The 24,490-nt window shown below is 39.4% G+C and overlaps 1 protein-coding gene across 3 annotated transcripts in view; it reads right to left on the bottom strand.

Moving 5' to 3' along the window:
• The window catches only part of IQGAP2 (IQ motif containing GTPase activating protein 2), a 294,952-nt gene that overhangs the window by 118,896 nt on the left and 151,566 nt on the right, over positions 1-24,490 (bottom strand). For all 3 annotated transcript variants that reach the window (XM_049649666.1, XM_049649667.1, XM_049649668.1), the window contains exons 4-5: positions 18,831-18,908; positions 15,414-15,490 (exon numbers count right to left, since the gene is read on the bottom strand). In XM_049649666.1, coding sequence (XP_049505623.1) covers positions 15,414-15,490; positions 18,831-18,908 — 155 coding nt within the window. The remainder of the gene's footprint in view (positions 1-15,413; positions 15,491-18,830; positions 18,909-24,490) is intronic.

The following is a 24,490-nucleotide window of genomic DNA, read 5'->3' as shown; positions in this document are numbered from 1 at the left end:
ATCATATAAATCTTAGAGTTACAAATTACTTCAATCTTTAAAAAAATTTTTTTAATGTTTATTTTTGAGAGAGAAAGAGAAACAGCATGAGCAGGGAGGGGCAGAGAGAGAGAGGGAGACAGAGAATCCGAAGCAGGCTCCAGGGTCCCAGCTGTCAGCACAGAGACTGATGTGAGGCTCGAACTCATGAACCAGGAGATCATGACCTGAGCTGAAGGATGCTTAACCAACTGAGCCCCCCAGGCACCCCCAAAATTACTTCAATCTTTAGGGCTTCTTTAGTTGAGAAAGACCTAAGAGATGATCTCATCTAATTCATTCATTTTATAGATGGACCAACTGAGGTAACATAGTCCTTGGTCGACGGGGACTATAACCGTAGTCTAAGTCCCAAAGTCCCATGGCATTTCTGTAGGATCAACTAACTCTCTACCATCCATTTGTAGGGACAATAAGAAACATGACTGATATAAAATCGTAGGTAATAAACCCAAACATTTCCTTGGATATTCCTTGTAGGATTCTTATTTTTTTGAAAGTACAGCTCAAATTTTAATTTCCTTTTCAATATTCCTTTAAGTAACATTTGAGGAAATAATTTGTTTTACATTTTCTGAAACAAATACAGTAGCAAGACTATTAGCAGCTGGGGAGATATTAATGACAAACCACGATATGGGCATACTACTAAGTGGAAGATGGAGAATAAACTTTCTGTGTGCATATGTATGTGTGTATTTCAAACCCCTTAAGTAAGGATGGCACCCACTAGCCTACCCATAATTTGACAAAAGTTGCTGAGGGCTAGCATCTAAATTTTGCCAAACATGAAAATATATGGTTATGTGGCTTTTTCCAATCACTGAGGCACAGTTTCTGTTCCATATTGATTCTAACCTCCTCAGCCCCAAAGATTAATCCTATCAGTCAACTAAAAAAAAAAAATCTGTATTCACTTTATTATCAGTTATGATACATGATGATGATGATATATAATAATGATATATGATATATGATGATATATAATAATATGATGATAGGTTTGTAATTTGAGATTTTTAACTAGAAGTTAGAACTTACACAATAACATAAGAGAAAATGAATTGAAAATGATTTCATTGGCTTGAAATATTTCAAGATTATCATGTCAGATGCTGATGTGAGATATACCTGAGATTATAAAATACATAAAACTTCATTAAAGAAGTTCAAGATTAAGCCTTTTTAAATGGTATTAAGACAAACTCTTAAAATGAATGAATATTCAATTTAAGGAGTATGCATTTCAATCTTCTCTGGTCATTTCTTTTTTTTCTTTCTTTTTAATGTTTATTTTTGTGAAAGAGCACACGTACGCATGCACAAGTGAGGGAGTGGCAGAGACAGGCGGGCAGAGGATCCAAAGCGGGCTCTGCACTGACAGCAGCAAGTCCGATGTGGGGCTCGAACTCACGAACCATGAGATCATGACCTAAGCCAAAGTTGGATGCTCAACTGATTGAGCTACCCAGGTATCCTCTATTGGTCATTTCTGTACAAAACGATCTTTTGAAAAAATAACACATAGTCCACATTAAAAATTAGTGATTCATGTTAAAAAAAAATTATACAGAAAAGCATCATCCAAAGTTAAACACTAAATACTTTGACATAAACACTTTTAATGCTATTTCTGGAAATATCTACCCATAAACTCACATAGTATTCATTATATGAAGGTACTGTATTTTACCTATCAAACTGCTGACCATTTAGATGCTAATTATTCACCATTACAAATAATGTTGCAGGAGGGGTGCCTGCGTGGCTCAGTCGGTTAAGCGTCTGACTTTGGCTCAGGTCATGATCTCGCGGTTCGTGGGTTTGAGGCCCGCATCGGGCTCTTTGCTGACAGCTCAGACCCTGGAGCCTGCTTCAGATTCTGTATCTCCCTCTCTCTCTGCTCCTCCCTGGCTCACACTCTCTCTCTCAAAAATAAAATAAAAACATTAAAAAACTTGGGGTGCCTGGGTGGCTCAGTCGTTTAAGCGTCTGACTTCAGCTCAGGTCATGATCATGCGGTCTGTGAGTTCGAGCCCTGTGTCGGGCTCTGTGCTGACAGCTCAGAGCCTGGAGCCTGCTTCGGATTCTGTGTCTCCTCCTCTCTCTGCCCCTCCCCTGCTCATGCTCTGTCTTTGTTTCTCAGTAATAAAATAAACGTTAAAAAAATTTAAACAAACAAACAAAAACATTAAAAAACTTGGGGCGCCTGGGTGGCTCAGTCGTTTAAGTGTCTGACTTCGGCTCAGGTCATGATCTGACAGTTTGTGGGTTTGAGCTCCACTTCAGGCTCTGTGCTGAATGCTTGCTCAGAGCCTGGAGCCTGCCTCGGATTCTGTGTCTCCTCTCTGCCCCTCCTCTGCTCATACTCTGTCTCATTCTGTCTCTCAAAAATAAATAAGTGTAAATTAAAAAAATTAAAAAAACATTTAAAAACTTAAAACCCCAAACAATGCTACAGGAAACCTACCTATATACAGATACATGTTTGTGTATGTATCTTGTTACAATAAATCCCTAAAAACAAAACTGCCACCTTGAAAGACACACAATCAAAGCTTTCAAAGCTTTCAATACATATTGTCGAATTGTGTTCTAAAAAAGAGATGATACTCATTCTTTGTGAGTAAAAGTTAACAAAACACCATTCCCTCCGTGAAAGAATCTGACTTCTTTCATGGTGTTTTTTTTTTTTTTTTTTAATGTAAATCCAAGTTAGTTAACATACGGTACAATAATGATTTCAGGAATAGAATTTAGGGATTCATCACTTACACAAGCACTCATCCCAACAAGTGCCCTCCTTAATGCCCATCACCCACTTAGCCCATCCCTGCACCCCAAACCCCTCTAGCAACCCTCAGTTTGTTGTCTATATTTAAGAGTCTCTTATGGTTTGTCTCCCTCTGTTTTTATCTTATTTTTCCTTTCCTTCCTCTATTTTCATGTGTTTTGTGTCTTAAATTCCTTATGAGTGAAATCATATGATATTTGTCTTTCTCTGACAGACTTGTTTCACTTATTATAATACCCTCCAGTTCCACCCATGTTGTTGCAAATGGCAAGATTTTCTTTTTGATCATGGAGTAATATTCCATTATTTACATATATGTCATTACACACACACACACACACACACACACACACACACACACACACCCATATCTTCTTTATCCATTCATCAGTTGATGGACATTTGGGCTCTTTTCATTATGTGGCTATTGTTGATAGTACTGCTATAAACAATGGGGAGCATGTGCCCCTTTAAATCGGCATTTTTTTGTATCTTTGGATAAATACCTAGTAGTGCAATTTCTGGGTCACAGGGTAGTTCTATTCTTAATTTTTTTGAGGAACCTGTTTGTTTTCCAGAGTGGCTGCACCAGTTTGCATTCCTACCAGCAATGCAAAAGGGTCCCCCTTTCTCTGCATCCTTGGCAACATCTATTGTTTCCTGACAGGAATCTAACTTTTAACTTTCTAGCTCTGTTCCCCTAGGAACCTGATAAGCATATTAGTAAGCATAATTGCTGAGGACAAAACACCTCATTCATAAACTGTATCTTGACTTGAAGGAATTATATTAAATTTATTTTTATTTTTTTTATTTTAGAGAAAGAGCATGAGTGGGGGGAGGGACAGAGGGAGAGATAGAATCCAAAGCAAGCTCCATGCTCATGAGCCCCCAACGTGGGGCTCAATGCCATGACCCTGGGACCATTGGACCTGAGCAGGAATCAAGAGTAGGATGTTCAACACACTGAGCCATCAGGTGCCCCTTACTTGAAGGAATATGTTTAGGTGTTCCTGAGTTTGGGGACTGCTAACTTGCATACTCCTTGTAGGGAACTGGGAAGCCCATTGGAAGGTGTTAAAATAGACATTGGCTTCTGGGGCTAAGGTCCTATGCCAAGAAGGCTCCTGCACCCACCAAGGGAAGTCTCACTCCTTAGCACCTAAGCTGTTACCTAGCCTACAAAAGACAACAGCTTGCAGATGGCTCTGTGGTTAACTGTATGGAGTGTCACGATGTCTCCCACTGAAGAGCAAAGACTTGTTGTGCCAGCAGACTGGTTTTTGGGCTTCTCTATCCTTCTGAGCAACTAGGGCCAGATGTGGCTTATAGCAGTTAAGAGAATGGACACTTAGCTGAACCTAAGAACCCACTGATGACTGGGACCTTACTCCACCACCTATCCAAGAGAATGCCATTTTCTTGCTTCGCTTATCACCACATAATACTATCCATGAAAATCTAGCAAATCTGAGAGCCAAAAAATGTTAAGTCTGCATTCTCTTTTGTTAGTTGTTGAGGGTAAACATTTTTCCAAACACATATGGTTCCATGGCCCTTTTTTCCCAGGAATGCCCATTAATGAAATTTTGAATTTTAAGTGGTTTTTTTTGGGAGAGTTTACCTTTCTTTGATACCCACTTTCCCTCAAAACCAGTATCAAAGATCAAAGAACAAAGAACAAATGACATTTTAAACATGGTAACTAATTTTACTATTGACTTCCAATATGATATTTGTATCCACAGGTGGAAAACATATTAGACTCTGAACATTCGTCAAATTAAAATAGGAATTATGTATTCATAGTTCAAAGCTAGAAAGACAGGATACATCCCTTAGTTTAAATTCAAGGTCTTTAGAGATTATCAGGGATAAAAAACTATTTACACAGCCTCTACAGACTTCATTACCGAAGGCTCACGCCAAACAAGTCATTAGAATTAAAATTAGTCGGCTGACATTTTCAAAACCGTAATATTTTATGAACCACTTCTCAACTCATTATTACGTGGGACAACTATTCCTGTTAGAACAAAGACCATATCATGCAGAACAAATGAAATGTCACCGTCTTCAACTGTTCCTCTGTGGTAACAGGTACTACAAAATGAAACAGAATTCGGACACCAATTTGACAATAAATTATATTTTTAAAAAAAATTTTCAAAAAAAAACACAAAAAAATAAACAGAACTAAACAGATAGGAATGGAAAAGCTTCAAAAGAATTTTAGGAAAATAAAATCAAGCCACACATTAAGAAATGATAAAAAAAAAATTGTATCTCTTCAGTTAGTACCTAATTTGCATTTTCCTCTTCTCTTTTTACAACTCAATTTAAAAATATACATGACCTAATTTACAAAAAACTATAAAAATAATTTAGTACGAGAAACTGAAAATGTGACAGTAAAATTTAAGTAGGAGACACACATAAAATGTCTTCTAAGAACCCATTTTATATCTGTAATTAAGTGTTTAAAGTTTTTTTTTTTTTTAAGATTTTATTTTTAAGTAATCTCCACACCCAACGTGATGCTAGAACTCACAACTCCAAGACCAAGAGTTGCACGATTCACTGAATGAGCCAGCCAGGTGTTCCTGTTAAGTGTTGTTTTTTAAGGCATAATACTTGTATAAATACTCTGCTAAAGTTTGAATATACCTCAAAGTTAACATTCTTTTTTAATTTTCTTAAGTTTATTTATTTATTTTGAGAGAGAGAGATAGCACAAGTCGGGGAGGGGCAGAGGGAGGGAGACAGAAAATCCCAAGCAGACTCCGTGCTGTCAGCTTGGAGCCTGATGTGGAGCTCGAACTCACGAAACGGTGAGATCATGACCTGAGCCAAAACCAAGAGTCAGACACTTAACCAACGGAGCCACCCAGGAGCCCCAAAGTTAACATTCTTAATCAAAAACTAAGCTAATGAATATCTATTATCCTTGATATATTGGCACTTCTATTTCCCCACATATGCAATGTTGGGCTCATCTAGAATTTTATTTTATTATTATTTTAAAAATATAATTTATTGTCAAGTGAGCTAACATGGAGCATATACAGTGTGCTCTCAGTTTCAGGGGTAGATTCCCATGATTCATCGCTTACGTACAACACCCAGTGCTCATCCCAACAAGTGGATCATCTAAAATTTTAGATCCATCCTTTCATTTTCATGTTACATAGCAAAAATTTAGGCAACTATATATTTTATTAGTTTTTCTAATTTCGTCTGTATCCAATTTTCCTCTTTCTTAATTTTACCTTTGTTTTTGTTCTACTTAAGCATAAGTGTTCAGTAAGTATATGTTAAGTAGGTAAGGTGAATAAATTATAAATAGCACATGGTTTACTATTTTCATTTTCTCCTTGGGTGTCGCTTCTTCTTCTTCTTCAATCTAATGCCACTTTCGGAGTGTTGGTTTCCCTCAAAGGTCTGGCATTTCGTGATTTGGGGCTCATCCAGGGGGTTGAGACTCACTTTCTGCCATTGTTGACCACAGGATCCCCTGACAGGAGGCAGCCTTAGGGAGACTGCGTGGGAACACAGGGCTGACACCACAAGGGTGCCCCATGTCCTGCCTTCTTACATCGGGGCTCCCTGTGCTTTCATGGGGTCATTAGCTATCTTAGGGGCTTTCTTGGGGTCATTAGCTATCTTGGGGACTGGCATGCTACACTGCCATCAGCATCTGCACTTACTGCTGCCAGGAAGGATCAAGTCAGTGGGTCCACATTCAACAACACTGATTTTGGAGCTCTCTTTTTCCTGCTTCCTTGGAGCAAGCCCCAGGACAGCTCCCAGCTCTGCTGTATCCTGTGATTTGTGTGCTGGGTTCTTCTGTCTTGTTTCTCAGTCAATCCAGTCCTGTCTTTCTGGCCAGTGGATGGCATTCTTTCTTATTGCAAGTAATTAAAAAAAAATTTTTTTTTAACGTTTATTTATTTTTGAGACAGAGAGAGACAGAGCATGAACAGGGGAGGGACAGAGAGAGAGGGAGACACAGAATCTGAAACAGGCTCCAGGCTCTGAGCTGTCAGCACAGAGCCTGATGCGGGGCTCAAACTCACAGACTGTGAGATCATGACCTGAGCTGAAGTCGGACACTTAACCAACCAAGCCACCCAGGCGCCCCAGTAATTTTTTTTTTTAATTACTACTTTAGTAATTTCATGTCAGTTTTGGAAAGGGAGGAGGAGAGTTGTGCTCAGTGACCTTGACACAACTGTTTTCACATTATTTCCTTCGTCTATCCATTCATTTAATCACTATGCATGGAATATCTACCATGTAAAAAATATTTTCTCTACCACACTCTTCCTAAAATAAAGGTGTTTAAGCTTCCACAAAACACAGGGTTGTTGATGAGGTGCCTGGGTGGCTCAGTCGGTTGAGCATCTGACTTTAGTTCAGTTCATGATCTCACAGTCTGTGGGTTCGAGCCCTGCGTCAGGCTCTGTGCTGACAGCTCAGAGCCTGGATCCTGCTTCAGATTCTGTGTCTCCTTCTCTGTCTGACCCTCCCCTGCTCATGCTGTCTCTCAAATAAATGTTAAAAAAAAAAAAAAAAGAAATTTTAAAAAAATACAGGTTTGTTGGTAATAGAAATTGTAACTATTATACTAAACAAAAGTGCTAATTTTCCCCTGTGGGACTGAAGAAATTAGGCGAATTATTTCAATGATACTTTCTACTTCTCCATTATACGTTGTAATACTTAATACAAACCTCAAATAAGCAAACATCCTGGTTTAACTAAAACTTACCACAAGGTGGTGCTAAGAAGTTACCTTCTGAATCAAAGAATCTTCACTTTTAAAGTTATTTCAAATAACAGATTTTCTCAAATTAGTATGGATCAGTTAGAAATCTCATTTGCATATAGTACATACATTCGCCAGAAATGTCTAAATGTTAATGCATTTTTTTTTAACTTGGCTTCAATTTTCAACAATTATTGCTTCCAATGTTGAACTTTAAATTATTAGCTCTTAAAAAAATGCTACTTGTCACGGTATGGGAGACTGATAATGAATTTCTGCGTGGGAGGCGCTTCTAAGAGGATTACTCAAAAGGGCAGTTTATTCTGTACTTATCCACTATTCCAGTGCTGAAAAGAACCTACAAGAGCAGCCCTCTCCTTCCCAAGCATTTAAATTCAAATGAGACCATTCATTACCTGAGGCATATAAGAAATACAGAGTCTTGATCTTGAAGCAATAATTAAAAAAACCCGCCTGTCCAATATAAAAAAAAAACAAGACACCAATTTCTTGGAGTTCTTCAACACAACTTTTTAAGCACCCTTCATGCCTAACAGTCAACACAAAGGGCTAAGAGGGTTCCAAAGGAAGCCAAGGAATTAATATCACCAAAGCTTTGCTTCCCCCAGATACGAAAGCACGTGGTGTGAAATAAGGAGTCTCTTATCACGCCAAAGGGAAAGCACACTTGTATTGCTTAGAGAGGCAAGTTTCAGAGAGGTTGTCCTGAGGTAGGTAAAGCACCACTGGTCCATGTGCTCCCATTTGTATTAATAATATCCGTTCAAGCACAGGACGCAATAAAGTAAAAACAAAAAAAAATCTATCAGGGTTTATCCTACTATTTTCAATATACACATTAAAAGGTGCCATAGCAATGAACTGCACACTCGGAAGGCAGGGACTGAATTTGTTTCCGCTTTTCTGGATCAAATCGTCGGCAGCTCACTTTATGCTGTAGGATGTGAGATGAACGGCTGTCAGTCCAAGTGTCAGGCTGACCACGAAGACCACGGGACTGGAATCCTAAGACCCGGATCGCGGTCCCAAGACTGGTGCCACCTAGATGTGCGGCTCTGAGCAAGTCACCTAGCCCATGCTTTTGGCCCCCTCATCTGTGAAAGAAGCATCGGGACTAAAATAACTTCTCAAGGTCTTTCCAGTTCTGAGGTTCCTAGATTTCTCATTTTAAAACTTCTTCAAATTAACAGCTTAGAGGCCTGTGCTTACGTTCAAGTTGGATGCTGTTGTTAGAATTTTCTTAGGAGTGTGGAAATACCTGACTCCCTTCTGCTACGACTGAGCCAGTAACAGCCCAGGATCTGGTGTCACACAGCCTGGTTTTGAATTCCAACTCTGCCATATACTAGCTGTGTGACCTCAGGCTCTCTGTACCTCCAATGACTTGGTTATAAAATGGGATTATTAACAGCCTGTACCACACAGGTGTGCTGTGAGGATTAAGTGAGACTGCACCTGTTAAAAAGTACTTTGAATAGTGCCAGGCATCAGTTGGTTAAGCATCCAACTTTAGCTCAGGTCATGTTTGTGAGTTCAAGCCCCCATGTCGGGCTCTGTGCTGACAGCTCAGAGCCTGGAGCCTGCTTCGGATTCTGCGTCTCCCCATCTCTGTGCCCCTCCCCTGCTCACACTCAACCTCTGTCTCTCAAACTGAATAAATGTTAAAAAAATTTTTTTTTAAAGTGCCGGGCATAAAATTATTTGTTTTATTATCACTATGATCCTTGTTAAATAAGTGTGTCCTTTATTAACAAATGAATAATAAGCAACCTAATAACAGCACATTAATAACTCATCACATCAGTTTCCCCATTTTCGACACTAAGAATCTTTTACTATTTTCCCTCACTGGCTCCATGTTTGAAATCATTTTTTTCTACAGAACCAAATTATTTTCCCATCTTTGTCACATACATCACTGCCAGTACCCTGTCAAAATCCAGTGTTCTAATATTCAATTAAAAATAAAAAAGATCCTGAGGTAGCCTTACCATAGGGAAATCAGTTCAGTTAACCCAACTAAAAAGTTAAAAATATGTACGCCAGAGACGTAAATTTGGGATCAGTGGTGTTTATGTGCTGTGTTAGGTGACGGCATGATTGGCATGATTCACAGCCTCAAAGAGTTTAGAGTTTAGCAGGACAAAAACGCAGAGCCATGATACTAATTCAGGATAGGAGGGGGAAAGTGTGGGGGGAGAATTCTGAACAAGAAGTGATCTGAAAGCTACGTGAGGTGTAACCGTCCTCATCTTCATCCCACATACTGCCATCTCCGCACATCCCTTCTGAGAACACAGAATTAGAGCCCGCCCTTTGGGTTAAGGAACAATTTCTAGGAAGCCTATTGATAAATGCAAGCATGTTGTCTATCAGTTGATCTGGTATGAGCCATCAACTGTTTTTTTTTTTTTTTTTGAAAGGTCAAGGGTCCTTCAGGTATAGAGTATAAGACAAGCAAAGTTCTACATTAACCCCTGAGGACCAGACACAACATCAACCTGGTAAGCAAGGCAGCCACCGGGCTGTGGAAAGGCTGCAGAGGAGCCCTACTTCACTAAGTGCTCAGGACACTCGGGACAACTGCTTCATCAGAAGTGGGGTCGCCACAGCCATTCTCACAAATGTGTGCTGCTTTGGCACCATCACTGAATGTGAAAACATGACCGCTGGGACAGTCATGACATCATCACAGCAGGAGCATTAACCATGACATAGAGGGGAGGTGGGCAGATCTTTCTTTAGCTTATTGTTGTCAGGGTCTTAACGGCCCAGGAAACTTTATACAGTAAGAAAAGCAGAATCCAGAACCCTAATCTATCGAATGAGAAAAATCATTATGAACAGATGGCTTGCAAGGGATTCCTTGGAGGGTAGTTGATTTCAGGTCTTAAAGCAGAAATAATCATGATAGCACTGGAACATCCTGTTGTAACCACAAAGCAAGGATATTTCCAAAAATGTCAGGGCCAGGGCTACAAGGATAAAGGGGCTGGCCCCAAAGAGTTTCCACTGACCAAGGTGAAATCAGTCTGGTCCATCAAAATAGAACCTATAGGGGCGTCTGGGTGGCTCAGTCAGTTAAGCATCTGATGTCGGCTCAGGTCATGATCTTATGGTTTGTGGGTTTGAGCACCGCGTTGGGCTTTGTGCTGACAGCATGAAGCCTGCTTGGGATTCCTTGCCTCTCTGCTCCTCCCCCACTTGCATTCTCTCTCTCAAAATAAATAAATAAACTTAAAAAAAATTAAGATACTAACCCAGTTAAGTCTGTGAAAGGCCAGGAGTTCAAAACAACAATCAAAAAAGAATGGTACAAATTGTACGAAAGCAAAATGCAATACAAATTGATAAAGTAAGACATGCATAATTATGTGCATTGATTTCAGCAAGGTGGGAAGTGTTATTAAAATACAGGTGCTTTGGTTTTTTCTACATCTGCCTACAGGGTAGAGATATGTACTTGTTTTTACATTATTTACATTATACTTACACCGCAAGAATAGAAACCAAGAACTCTAAGCCAGAGTGTGGTAGAAAACCAAGAAAGTGACCCACGATAAGACATGACGGAAGAACACAGTTTGTGACAATAACAGTGAGTGAAAAGAGGGCCTGACAGTGACAGTCACACAATCGTTAAGCAGAGAGAAGATCCAGAAACATGATCTGAGATGATAAATTAGCCAAATGGCCCAAAGAACATTAGGTAGAGTCAACCCTTCATCTCATGGGTGAGAAACTTCTAGAATGCCCAACTAATTTCAAGAAAATGTTCCAAAGGCATACATAAGCTTCTAATAATGTTAACAGATCTGGCCAATACATCATTATGACAGGACAATGGGTTATGTAACATGGCCAAGTGAGACTTAGGTGGTAAATCATTTCTGGGTAAGGGGGGATGGGATAGTGGTGGGGACCAGATTGAAAATAAAAACCTACCTGAAAATGAAAAAAATTTCAGCTTGATACTGAAAATTTAAAAGGTCAGACTGATTTCACCAGTCAGGTTTATCCTGATGCCTGGTAGGCAGGGTCTGACTCACCTCGGGGGAAGAAGCCAATTGGTACCATATGCTGCCCGACAAGTGACTGATCAAAATCATATCTGTAACCTGGGGACGTTTGAAGGTGTTCTTTTATTTCTGGTGCCCTTAAAATTATGTCAACTCAGGCTATGGATCAATGTATAATAGCCCTAGGATGAGTCAAAACTGCGTATAAATAATTACACTAGGGAAACTTACCATGTAGATCTTTCAGAATAGGTTTAAGTGGGGTAAGTCTGTAATAATGTACCTGGGTTTTTCATCTGCACTTCAAGTTACTTGACATATTCCAAAAATCAGTTCTACTAAAATTTTTAAAGTAATTCAATTTTATAACCAGTGTTTACACATTTAACAGTTGTTTAATAAGTTGAGCAATAAACAACACGTAAAAAGTGTTCTTCTCCAGGCATAAAAGCCCAGATGGCTAAAAAATCATTAGCAGTAACTTGTTAGCAAGGCTCTCACTTCTTAAACTGGTTTCTTTTCATTGTAGACTTTCATACATTCCTAGTGAAGCCACAAAGGGAAAATACGCCACGTATACATTTGAAGTGCAATTATGCCAAGAGAGTCACAAACAGTGTTTTTTACTTGGTGGTGTGATAACGGGTACTCTGGTTTTTTTTTTTTTAAGCTTATGTATTTATTTTGAGAGACAGAGTGTGTGGGGGAGGGGCAGAGAGAGAGAGAGAGAGAGAGAGAGAGAGAGAGAGAGAAAGAGAATCCCAAGCAGGCTCCACCCTGTCGGTACAGAGCCCCATACGGGGCTCACACCCACCAACCGTGAGATCATGACCTGAGCCGAAATCAAGAGTCAGATACTCAACCAACTGATTCACCCTGACGCCCTGATAATGGGTACTTAAAGTTAGTTTTCCTTTGATATTTTTTTCTGAGTTTTCCGACTGTTCCCAAGATGAGAATTTAAATTTTCTATTTTAAATAAGAAAAAAGATAACAAACATTTCTTTGAAAAAAGAATGAGGTCACCTATCACGGAGGTGAGGATTTCCTCTGGGGCTGCTGTGCTGTCATTCACTGTCCCATCAGCTTGGTAACACCAAGCAGACAAAGGGAGCAATGAGCTGCAGCAAGCAAGACCCGGGTCAGAAATACGAGTAAAAAGGTGAGGACCAGGCAGGAAAAGAGGAAAGCAGACACAAACAGGAAGCAAAGGGAAAACCCCAGAGGATCTTAATGAAGTTTAAGCCCACATCAAGAAGACAGGAAACAAAAGACAAGTCGGCAGGGCTGAGAGAGAACTTTGCAGATCACACCAGGCCCAATGGGCTGAGGCAGCGGGATGGTAGTGCCTGGGTACCCAGGGGATCTTTCCACCTGGCTCCTGATCTATATACTCAGAACCTCTGACCTGCCTAATTTCCTGTCCAGTAATGACGATTCAGTACACTAGGAATGTTGCTGTATCCCCAGCCAGGATATAATGGCTGGATATGTGTTTGTTCATTTCCAGCATCACTTCTAATTATCTAGTGAGAGCAAACCCATTGTACTTATTCAAGAGCTCTGCCACCTGGTTTCCAAACGCGTCTTGCCCAACAGAGGAGAATATTGGCCTCATTTGAGTGACTGTACCCTAAACCAATCAGAAAAAATGTTTTGATAAAAAACAGTAGACTAGGGGTGCCGGGGTGGCTCAGTTAGTTGAGCATTTGAAAAAACTGTAGACTAAAAAATAAAAAAACAAGAAAAAAAAAAAAAGAAAGAAAACAACTTTGGACATATGCCAAGAAGTAGCCGTACAGTAAGTTTACGACAGAGAAAAGTGAATAGCATTCTCCCAGGGAATGCTATTTATTGGGCAAACATTAAAGATCCTATTTAAGGTCAGATCTGGTGATTGACAGGCTTATTAGGAATCTGCTGAGAATGAGTAACAGTAATGGAGACTTCCATGATAAGTAACTGCCTGAATGAGAAAATAATCCTAGAAACTATACCAACATCTGCATACAAATGGCAAGAATAAGAAGGTGCCTTTTCTTTATTTACCAAGCTGTTGAAGCCACTGTTAAAACTATCACAAACACATTCGTAAATCTCAGTGCAGTTCTACATAATTTCTGTGGAAGAACAGTGACATCACTAGGAAGGAACTCAGCACACCATTTCTTCATAAGCAGCTTAACATTAACACCCCAGGGGTCCACCTCAAGAAATCAATTTAAATTTGTCCAAGATACTCCAAGAGCATGCCACAGATTTGGAGATTAGCACTATGATGCGTGGATATGATAATGACATTAACTAATGGTAGCTAGCTTTCATAGGTCACAGAATCATTCTAAACTATGAAAAATATTTGACAAGGAATGTTGGGCAACACATCTGAAAATATTCCTCACAATAAGCACTTGTGCACAAAAAGCTTTTAGAAACACGGCTGGCATAATGATATACTAGCCACACATGAAGAGGCAGGCAGAGAATTGTTTTTTCCACCCCTGATTCTAAATTACAAGAATAAAAAGAAATTACGGAAAAGGCACCTAACATTTGGTCTATATTTGTGGCAGCTGTCATCTTCCAAAGAAATCTTGCAAGTACTGATCAGGGGGGAAAAGTCAAATTATATGACATAATCAAAATTCTTTTCTAGTAGGCCAGCAGTGCAATGACTTATTGTAGAAACCTTTTCCTTTGGAGAGGAAAAGAGCCAGGAAGAAGTTAATATAAACCTCTATGCAGAAGACTCTGCCAGGAAAATGACTTGTAGTGATATAAACACAAGGCAGATGTTCTAAAAGAAATTTAAAATTTAATTAGACATGAAGTCTTCCAGCCATTACCTGTGTGTATGCAAGACAACAGCCACAAAGTGGGTTTTTAGAATCATCTTTGTTACCATCTAAAGATAACATTTCTTCCAGGCCAGTAAGATAAAAAATGATCTGTGAGCTAGCAGAATTTAAGCAATTCCAAAAATAAGGTAAAACAATTGCTTTAAAATAATGAATATATCTTGATTTGATGAATTTGTATCAACTCCTATGCTGCTTCTTTATCCTTATGGTGCAAGTTCTATTGAGCAAAGGTCAAAAGAAACTATCTTTATATTGGACTTTACCAGCCTATGGTAAGAATTGAAGCTAAACGATAATTTAAGAGTACCAAAATTGTAATGACCATTAAAGCTGCTCATTTGATGTATTTTGGCTATATTTGTAAAGTAGACCATAACTCAAGAATGTGGTAACATATTATGAGATTCCCTAGAAGTTTCAACTTAAATTTTCTCAGTATACTTATAGGTCTTTAATTCATTTTCTGGTTTTCTATTTTGGATTAGATTTTAAAAATTAGAAAAAGTATTTTTCAAGTTCAAGGACTGTATTTTTGTGCCAATTTAAAATATTTTGTGCTGGGACACCTGGGTGGCTCAGTGGGTTAAGTGTCTAACTCTTGGTTTCAGCTCAGGTCATAATCTCAGTTGGTGAGTTTGAGCCCCACACTAGGCTCTGTGCTGGCAGTGGGGAGACTGCTTGGGATTCTGTCTCCTCTATCTCTGACCTTCCCCCAACGGTGTTGTCTCTCTCTCAAAATAAATAAATAAACTTAAAAAAAAAAATAAAAATTTTTGTGCCAAATTCACAACTCAACCCAATAAAAAAATTTCTTCAGATTATTTTACTTAAATAAGATCCCTCTTCTAAAATAGAAATCCCAGTTCCATTTAAATCTACTCCCTAGACTTTTAGCTGTATTTTTTCCTCACCTCAATGCATGAATGCAATATATCATTCTTGGTATGTTTTTCCGGTCATAAACATCTGTTGTTTCTGGATAAAATATCTGGAAAATAAAAGAAACAATGTGTTCATTATGTTTTGCTTTTCATAGTTATTTTAAATCTCTCAAATGATGCTTTGATTGTCCTCGCTGTAGTGTATTTACTTAAATTTAGAGGAACCTCTCAAATGTTGGTTCCTCTCACTCTACAGGCAAACCCAGCGCTCCACCTGGTCTCGTCTGACAGTACGCCCCCTAGTGGGCTCAGGAGAGTGACGGGTTCTCAGGTGGCTACTCCAAGAAGGCTGCGCCCACAGGGCTAGGTGGGCAGCTTCAGTCCACGAGGAATGGGCTGATTCAGACTCTGCTTTCTGTAGCAGCGTCATTCTGGTGAGGGACCAGAGGTTCCCTAGCCTAAGAAGGGTATCCATCTTACAGCGTTTTATTATAACACTAAAAACCTAGCTACACAGTTGTGTAAACAAATATGCACACACACAATACGCACTGATATTTTTTTCTTCTTGAAGGAATATATTTTACCAGATAGAATCTGGAGAGTATTATCAAGGGTGAAAGAAACATTAGCTATAATCCCACTTTCCAGATTGTTACTACTATTAGCATTTTGGTATATATTCTTCGGTATGGGACTTTTAGTATGTTTCTCTGATTTTTTATGTTTATGTAGGCATGTGAAAACAAAACTGTAATACTATTAGCCTATTTTGACACACTTAGTAGAGCTTGACCATTTTCCATCCATTTTGTAAGAACATTCCTTTTAATGGATGTGTATGAACCTTTCATGTTTCTGAACAATAATTTAGCCAATTCTCCATGGCTGAACTTTTTTTGGCTCCCAATTTGTCCCTATTAAAAGTCACTGCAATGAACATCCCTGAATTTGCTGAACGCCTGATTACTTCTTTTGGATACACACCTAAATATGGAAGTACTGAATCGTTAAGTTTGAACACTGAGGCTTTTAATACACATTGACACTACTTTTAAGCTTGAAACGAAAAGCTTGATAAGAAACAGATTTCACAATAGGGCATCAAACTTCTCTGTTCCTAAGCACCAAAAAATGGATAATTAGGCTGGAGGCTTCTAAGATTAAGATAAGCACACTAGCACTGCTGGCTTTCAGTAAATATTTTAGAAAAGGTGACAGAAAAACTAAAATTAAATCATGTATCATACGGTAGCATTAGACACTCAAGTGCAGTTTTCTGTGAGACACTGAAAAAAGCTGAGAAATTAAAGAAGCAAAGTTTCCTTGGCCACAAATGTATAGCCACTCAGGGCTTCAAGCAATGGCTGTAGCCTAGGAAATTTCAAAGGTCTTTTCAACTTTCCTTTAACACATTTGCTTTTCAAGCGTTAGCCAGAAGAGGATTCCCCATTCCGAAGAACGTGACCAGGTTGAAAGTTCCACTACAGAAAAAGATCATCACAACTCCCCATTCCCTTTCCTTTAAACAACCTTTTACATTTCTTTATATCTTCTACATAGAAATACATATTTATATAAATACTGTTTCAGCTCTTTTAGAAAACCTTTATGAATTGGTCTTCTTTTGACAGTAAGATGGGATCAATTTATTTAGCTCACCAGAACATTTTATTCATTACTGTATCCCCAGCACGTAGCATGGTGCTGAGCAGAGAGGAGGCACTGAGTATTGATAAGTGAAGGCATTAAAAGGAGTCAAATACATCAGCCAATACACTATTGGACTCTCATTCTTGCAATGAGAGTATGCAATCACTTCATAAAAATCAGTGTTAAAACAGGATCTGCTACATGGAACTCTTATTTGGCTTAAAATTAAGGAGAACCTGGTCTAAGACACACAACTGGAAAAGGTTTAAATCTAATCTATGAAACCTAACAAAATTATCCTAACTTAAATAATGGTGCCTCATACCAAAAATCCGATTTGAATTTCTTTATTAATCTGTTTACCTACCCAGTTAGTACATGCTAAATGACAATCTAGAACTATGAATTCTGAATTCTAACTGGTGCCCAGAAGGGAACAGCATTTTAGGAGAAGGGAAAGTAATTTGATTAAAAATCAAAGAATACATCAATATTGACTATTCTGAGATAATATATGCTGAGCTAAAACAGTTATGAGCACAGATATATTGAAAATAGGCATTCATAGTTTGCATTAAGGAATCTCTTGTTTTTATTGTGGTGGGTGTTTTGAATTTAAACCTTGACTAATAATAATAACAAAAACAACACAGGTCTTACATCAGTAACCTATCTCCTTGCCTTCAAGCGGGACCACTCCTACACCATTTCTGTAAAACAGCTATACAGAATAATCAACAGAAAGGGGTGTACTATCGACACATACAAAAACCTGATGGATCTGGAGAGCATCGTGCTTACTAAAAAAGTTGATCTCCAAAGATTACCTACTTATGACTCCATTTTTAACATTCTTAAAATGACCAAACTATAGAGATGGAGAACAGATGAGTGGTTGCCAGGGGACAGAGTTAGGGAAATGAAATGACAAGTCCCACTCCTCCATGGTATCTGTATCTTAATTGTGGTAGTCACACAAATACATTCATGGAAGAAAACAGTATGGAAACACACTCACACCTGAATGCATCTAAAAATGGTGAAAAAGAAGTAAAGTCTGTAGCCTAGTTAACCAATGTGAATTTATTATCTTACTATTGTTACTAGATGTCACCAATGGGGGAAGCTGAACGAAGGATATACACAGATGTACTATTTTTGCAACTTCCTGTGGTTCTATAATTATTTCAAAATAACAAGTTCAAGAAATAACTCGACAATTTCTAACAAATGTAATTATTTCCTCATTTCCTCTACTTGTCTATTTGTCTCTCAGGCTTAAGGGCACCTGCTCTTTCAATCTAAGAAGCTCTGAATATTTGCAGAATTTTATTTGGGACAGCTATTTCAAGAGTCAGGGCTGTAACCCAGTAGCTTTTAACATTTAAAGTGATAATATGATTTATAACAATACTTTCTAAAAATACCTTTATCGCGATAATTTAGAGAGATACAATCTAGACTAAGATAATACATTATATAAAGTACACATGGCAACACAAAAAAGGGAGGTGACTATTTTAAATCAACTATCTACCTGTAAAGCTTGTTCTGACCTTGTTTCATTTATACACAGTTACACCTAGCTGCTCTCAATTTGTATACACACTTAATTCTGAGTTCTTGTCATAGATTACTTTGTATAGGCCTTTCCATATTTCTGTTTAGTCCTCACATTTGTCATGCCTGAGGCAATAAGGCCATCTGCTCCATTAACATACCCCAGTATACCAAGTCCTTTTTCATAATGAGGAGTTTGCAATGACCCCTTTTGGCTTCCCACTTCAGGCTTACCTTGGGTAGACCAATAGACTCCATTGCTCGTAACCACTGGACTGTATTATCTGTGTGTCGAAAATGGAGGCCGGATTTCTAATGCAAGGATGGGGAGAGAGGAGAAGAAGGGACCACGTGAAAAGTGAGTCATTTGTAACAACTTTATTTCATTAGCAGGATGTTTTCCAATTGTATTTCTCCTAAAATAGAGTTATTAAATCATAAAGTAACTGGAGACACAATAAAGAATACTAGGCTATCTCAGCAACACTGTTTATAGTAGACCATTCCAATTTCCACGATTCACATATTTGAGGTAACTCTGAACTAGAATCTCAAAGACCATTTAATGCCTAGCACATGCCTAAGGATGTTTTACGAGACACGTGTGCACAAGCATGCACGCACACATACACACACACGGTGTCAAGATTTTGCCAACCACGGCTGAAAAAACTAGCAACTTCAAGAAAAACGAGATTTTTAGAAGATTAAATGTCTTTTTTCCTGGTTTCTGGTTTCGGCAAAACATTTTTTCCAATCATAAATTATGATTTCTGTAGAAAACCTGGAAAACACACAAAAATACAAAGATGAAAACAAAAACCATCCCACAATTCAGAGGTATATTGTAGTATCTCTTCCTCCTATAATTATTTAAAATTTTTTTTAAATGTTTATTTATTTCTGAGAGAGAGCGAGAGAGAGAGAGAGAGAACATGAGCAGGGGAGGGGCAGAGAGAGAGGAAGACACAGAATCTGAAACAGGCTCCGGGCTCTGAGCTGGCAGCACAGAGCCTAACGCGGGGCTTGAACTTGTGAACTGCGAGATCATGACCTGAGCCGAAGTCAGATGCCCAACCAACTGAGCCACCCAGGTGCCCCTCTTTCTCCTACAATTATTTAAAAACGTTTATTTATTTGAGAAAGGGAGAGACAGCATGGGCAGGGGAGGTGTAGAGACAGAAAGTGAGACAGAGAATCCCAAGCAGGCTCCATGCTATCAGCCCAGAGCCTGATGCAGGCTCGATCTCACAAAACGTGAGATCATGACCTGAGCTGAAATTGAGAGTTGGACACTTAAATGACTGAGCCACCCAGGCACCTGTATTCCTCCTATAAGTTAATCCTAACCTTTGCCTTGTGTAAGAAGTAAACCTTCAGTGGAAATGATTTACAAGAACTTTTTCTACCCACACAATGAGAATAGGCTTTCCAGGTCTTCCGTTTTTCTTTACAATCTTCATCGGCCACCATTTTCTTTTTTTTTTTCTGCCCAGTCTATAACTATGGTATCCTTGTCTGTATCCAATGAAGTTTTATCAGGTAATGAAATGTTGGGAGCTTTAACACTACCTTGTGTTTTTAATTAGTTAAACGAGTAGCATAATGTTATGCATTTTATTTTCCATTTTAATAACTGTAATTACAGCAAATTTCATCATGTAATATTCAACAGCCGATCATCACATTCACAAAGCCTGGCTCTTCCCATCTTCTGTGACTTTCTACAGTCAAATAATTTATAACAGAAAGTATTTTTGTTGCTGTTAGACTTTACAAAGCCTAAGTGAAATTAACATTTGATAAATGTTTATGCCTTTTTAATAGTGGCCATATTGGACTCTGTGTGGCCAGAGATTGGACTCTGGTGTGCCAAGCACTGTATGAAATTATCTCTAATTTTCCATGAATCACAGAGTTCTACTCCTGAAGCCCAGACTATACTGTATGTCAACTAACTTGAGAATAAAAAAATAAAAAATAAAAAAAATCAAATTATCTCTAATTTTCAAAACACTCTGCAAGGCAATTATCATTTCCCAGTTTTTAGAGATGAGGAAACCTGGACCAAAAAGATGAACTAATTTGCCTAAGATCAAATTAAGTGTGTTGAAATGAGATTCAAGATGAAGTCTCTCTTAATCTGAAAATCTTCCTTTTACTAACATTCCCCAATGTTAGAGCATAGAAACTCATGATGGTGGGATTATTCTCTAGATGGAAAAAATCAGCACTTACTATGATATCACTAGAGGCAGGAGAGGCAAAGGGAGAGGGAAGAGGGGTGAGAGGGAAAGAGGGAGGAGGTCGGGGAGAGAGAGGGAGCCTAGAGGGTGAAGGGCCAGGTGGTAGAGTCTGAGGGTGACTTAGCACAAACACCTTTTGCAGAACACAAACAACTGTCAGACACAGCCACTCTGACCATGGAGGGAGGAGATGGGAAAAATCCACAATCATCACATCAAGATAGAGAAGAGAGGGGCATCTGGGTGGCTCAGCTGGTTGGGCACCTGATTCTTGATTTCTGTTCAAGGTCATGATCCCAGGGTCATGGGAGCGAGTTCTGTGTTGGGCCCTGCATGAAACACGGAGCCTGCTTGAGATTCTATTTTCTCCCACTCTCCCCCACTCGCTTTCACCCTCTAACAACAACAAAAAAGACAGAGAAGAGGGCCCTAGGCACCACAAATTAACTCAATGTCCCACTATTCCAACTAAGATGGAACGACTGTTTTGATGGATGACAATGTAGTCTTCATTCCATCTTTTCACTTCCTACATAAAAATTACCAAAACACCAAACTGATCCTGCTTCCTGACAACACCTCAAAGGTAACTGGCCCTTGCTTCGCTAAATCTGTATTAGCATCACCAGTACAAGCCCAAATCTACACGAAGCCTCTACTTTATCCTCCTCATAGTCCCATAGGTACGCATTTTTTTTCCTTGCCACAAGTTAAATTAACCTAATTTTATTTGCCCCTTGTTTGAAACTTGGTTTCAGGGGGGAGGGGGTCTTCACCTGGTGGGCTTCAACAATCCAAACCATGAAACAGACACCCCCATCCATTTAGTGGTCTTATTAGCTAGGTAACCTCAGGAAAGTTACAAATCTCTTTGAACCTTGGTTCCTCAGCCATAAGATGGGTATAGTATGCTTCTTTGAGCTGAGGAGATTAAATGAGAATATGCATAAAGCAGTTAGTTGTGAAGTACACCAAAAAGGCAATAAATATCAGTTTATTATAGTTATACGCTCTAAGACTAGACTCAAAGCTTTCGTTCACCTTAAGATCAGAAAAAGGTTTAGTGCTTCATGTAAGGGGCACTGAACGAAAGCGTGCTTATCTTGATCCTATTTCTGCAGTAAATAAAATGACAGATCTCAAATCCTTTATCCATTTTAAACATCTGAAGAATGCTGACTTCAGAATCCTATGGGTACATATTTAAGAAGCAAAGTTCAGTGAGTAACATGCATTAACATCTTCAAGTTACTATATTTACTTCAGTTAGAACAAAAATGGTCTTCTACACACTTAGGCTCAAAATAATCTTTAAATAATTTTTTTAAATGTTTTAAATTTATTTTTCAGAGAGAGAGAGAGAGAGAAAGAGAGAGACAGAGTGTGAGCCAGGGAGAGGCACAGAGAAGAGAGAGACACAGAATCCCAAGCAAGCTCCAGGCTCTGAACGGTCCAGTGCAGAGCCCGACATGTGGCTTGAACCCACAACTGTGAGATCATGACCTGAGCTGAAGTCGGACACTTAACTGATTGAGCCACCCAGGCACCCCTAGGCTCAACATAATCTTAGTCCATTATAACCACTTTCACCTGTCAACTTTCTTTCACCAATTCTACATATTTCTATCAGACTAGGTGACAGGTCTATAGTCCTATTTAGGAAAGGGTTGTTAGTGTCCATCCACCTAATTTCTTCCAGATACTGGATCAGAAAGTAAATGCTGATTTTCTACTGCTGAGCTATTTCGCCAGCAAATAAGGTTATTCTAGCTTAAATGGAATAGATGAGGAATTATTTAAGTCTTCTTTGGATGGTAACTTCTTACACAAGAGAATCAAAGCACATTAGAACAAAGAGATTGCTTAAAAGCCAACAATTATTTTGATTTGCTTATTTTATGGAGAAGGAACTCTCTATCAGGCACTGTAACAAGTACTTTGCATGGATGATCGCATTTTTTTCCTTACAGTATCTGTACAAAGGTTCAGACTATTATTAGTAATACCACTTTAAAGGTGAGGAAACCAAGGCTCACAGAGGCAGAGTTAGTGACGAAGCCAGTCTCTGAAGTACTCTGATTCTACGGCTTACTACTACTAACCACTGTATATGCATTTCCTACCTAAGGCTCACTTCAGTAGTCAACATCTATTATAAGTCTACAGCTATCAGTGTTGTATTTGAACAGATATTGTTTTCTGTCCTTGAACCTCATCAAGCTCAAGGAATGCCCATCTTTCTCCCCTCCTCTCTCGTCCATCCTAGCCACCGTGGGAACACTCACTGATCTTTAAAGCGCCCAACATGGAAGCCTTGGCCTCTTCGCCGCCCTACCCCTTTAGAACTGGCGCTCTCTCCTTGGTCACATCCCATGGGCTGGCCACCCAGACATCCTCTCTTCGCTGCCCTCTACCCATTTCTACCACCTTTGCAGGTTGTTTTCCCTCTTGCATCCATTTAATTCTCGTCTGTGCAGGCCACTGTTACCAGTCACTTGGGCTGAATTATCCCCTCGTCGGACTGCCTCACCCTCATCCTCCCATTTCTTCTCCACATGGCAGCAGACCCATCTTTTTTTTAATGTTTATTTTTGAGAGAGAGACAGACAGACAGAGAGAAGGAGCAAGCAAGCAGGCAAGCAAGTAGGCGAGCAGGGGAGGGGCAGAGAGAGAGAGAGAGGGAGAGAGAGAATCCTAAAGCAGGCCCCAGCTCTGAGCTGTCAGCACAGAGCTGGACATGGGACTCGAACCCACGAATTGTGAGATCATAACCTGAGCCAAAGTCAGACGTTTAGTCAACTAAGCCACCCAGGCGCTGCCAGACTCATCTTTTTAAAGCCATGATGTCCCTGTTTAACATTTCAAAGGCTTCCTCTGTAGTAACTTAGGATGAAATCACAGATCTTCCAGCCTGGCTGCGTGATCTGTCTCTGCCTCCACCCTGGTGTCATTTTTCACCACTGTCCCTCACCGCAGCCTTTCAGCCACTCCATTTGTCTAAGTTCTTTTCTTCCTCGAGTCTCTCAAACACAGGCTCCTTCATCTCTGGACTGTACTCCCCACTCCCCACCCTTAAAGCTGCACATGGATGATTTTCCTCTCATTTTTCCTGCCTTAGAGTAAACAGCTCTTCAGAGAAGCTCATCTTCTGTCTGTGGCTACCTGTCAACAACAAAGGCTTTAATTCCTTCCCTCCTATACTCATCACAACTCACAATTGTATACTCGCTTATAACTTGTCTCCTCAACCCTAAATGCTGTGAAATCATGTCTGCCTTGCTCACCACGCTGCCTCGTGTGCCCAGAACAGTTCCTGGTACAAGCAGGTATTGTAAGCACCGTACAGATAAATAAGTTCTACCCCGTATGTGTTTCTATCATAGTACTTTATCTTCTTTCCCTGTAACTTCATTAAAATGTGTTATATTGTTTGTCTGCCACTGGAGCAGTGGTTCTTAAAGCTAGGTAGTACATAAGCGTCACCTGGGATAATTATTAAGCGTGTAGCTTCCTGGGTCCCTGGCCAAGAGACTCTGCCTGACTCAGTAGTCTCTGGTGGGCCCAGGAGCCCACATTTTTACACACAGGCATCAAGTGACCCTACAGGAAGTCTGAGCATCATACTTGACGGAAGAGTATCAGACTCCA

Source organism: Panthera uncia (assembly GCF_023721935.1).
Source record: "Panthera uncia isolate 11264 chromosome A1 unlocalized genomic scaffold, Puncia_PCG_1.0 HiC_scaffold_17, whole genome shotgun sequence".
Taxonomy (NCBI): Eukaryota; Metazoa; Chordata; class Mammalia; order Carnivora; family Felidae; genus Panthera; species Panthera uncia.
The sequence above is the reverse complement of the archived record's forward strand: the minus strand, read 5'-3'. Positions and strand labels throughout refer to the sequence as shown.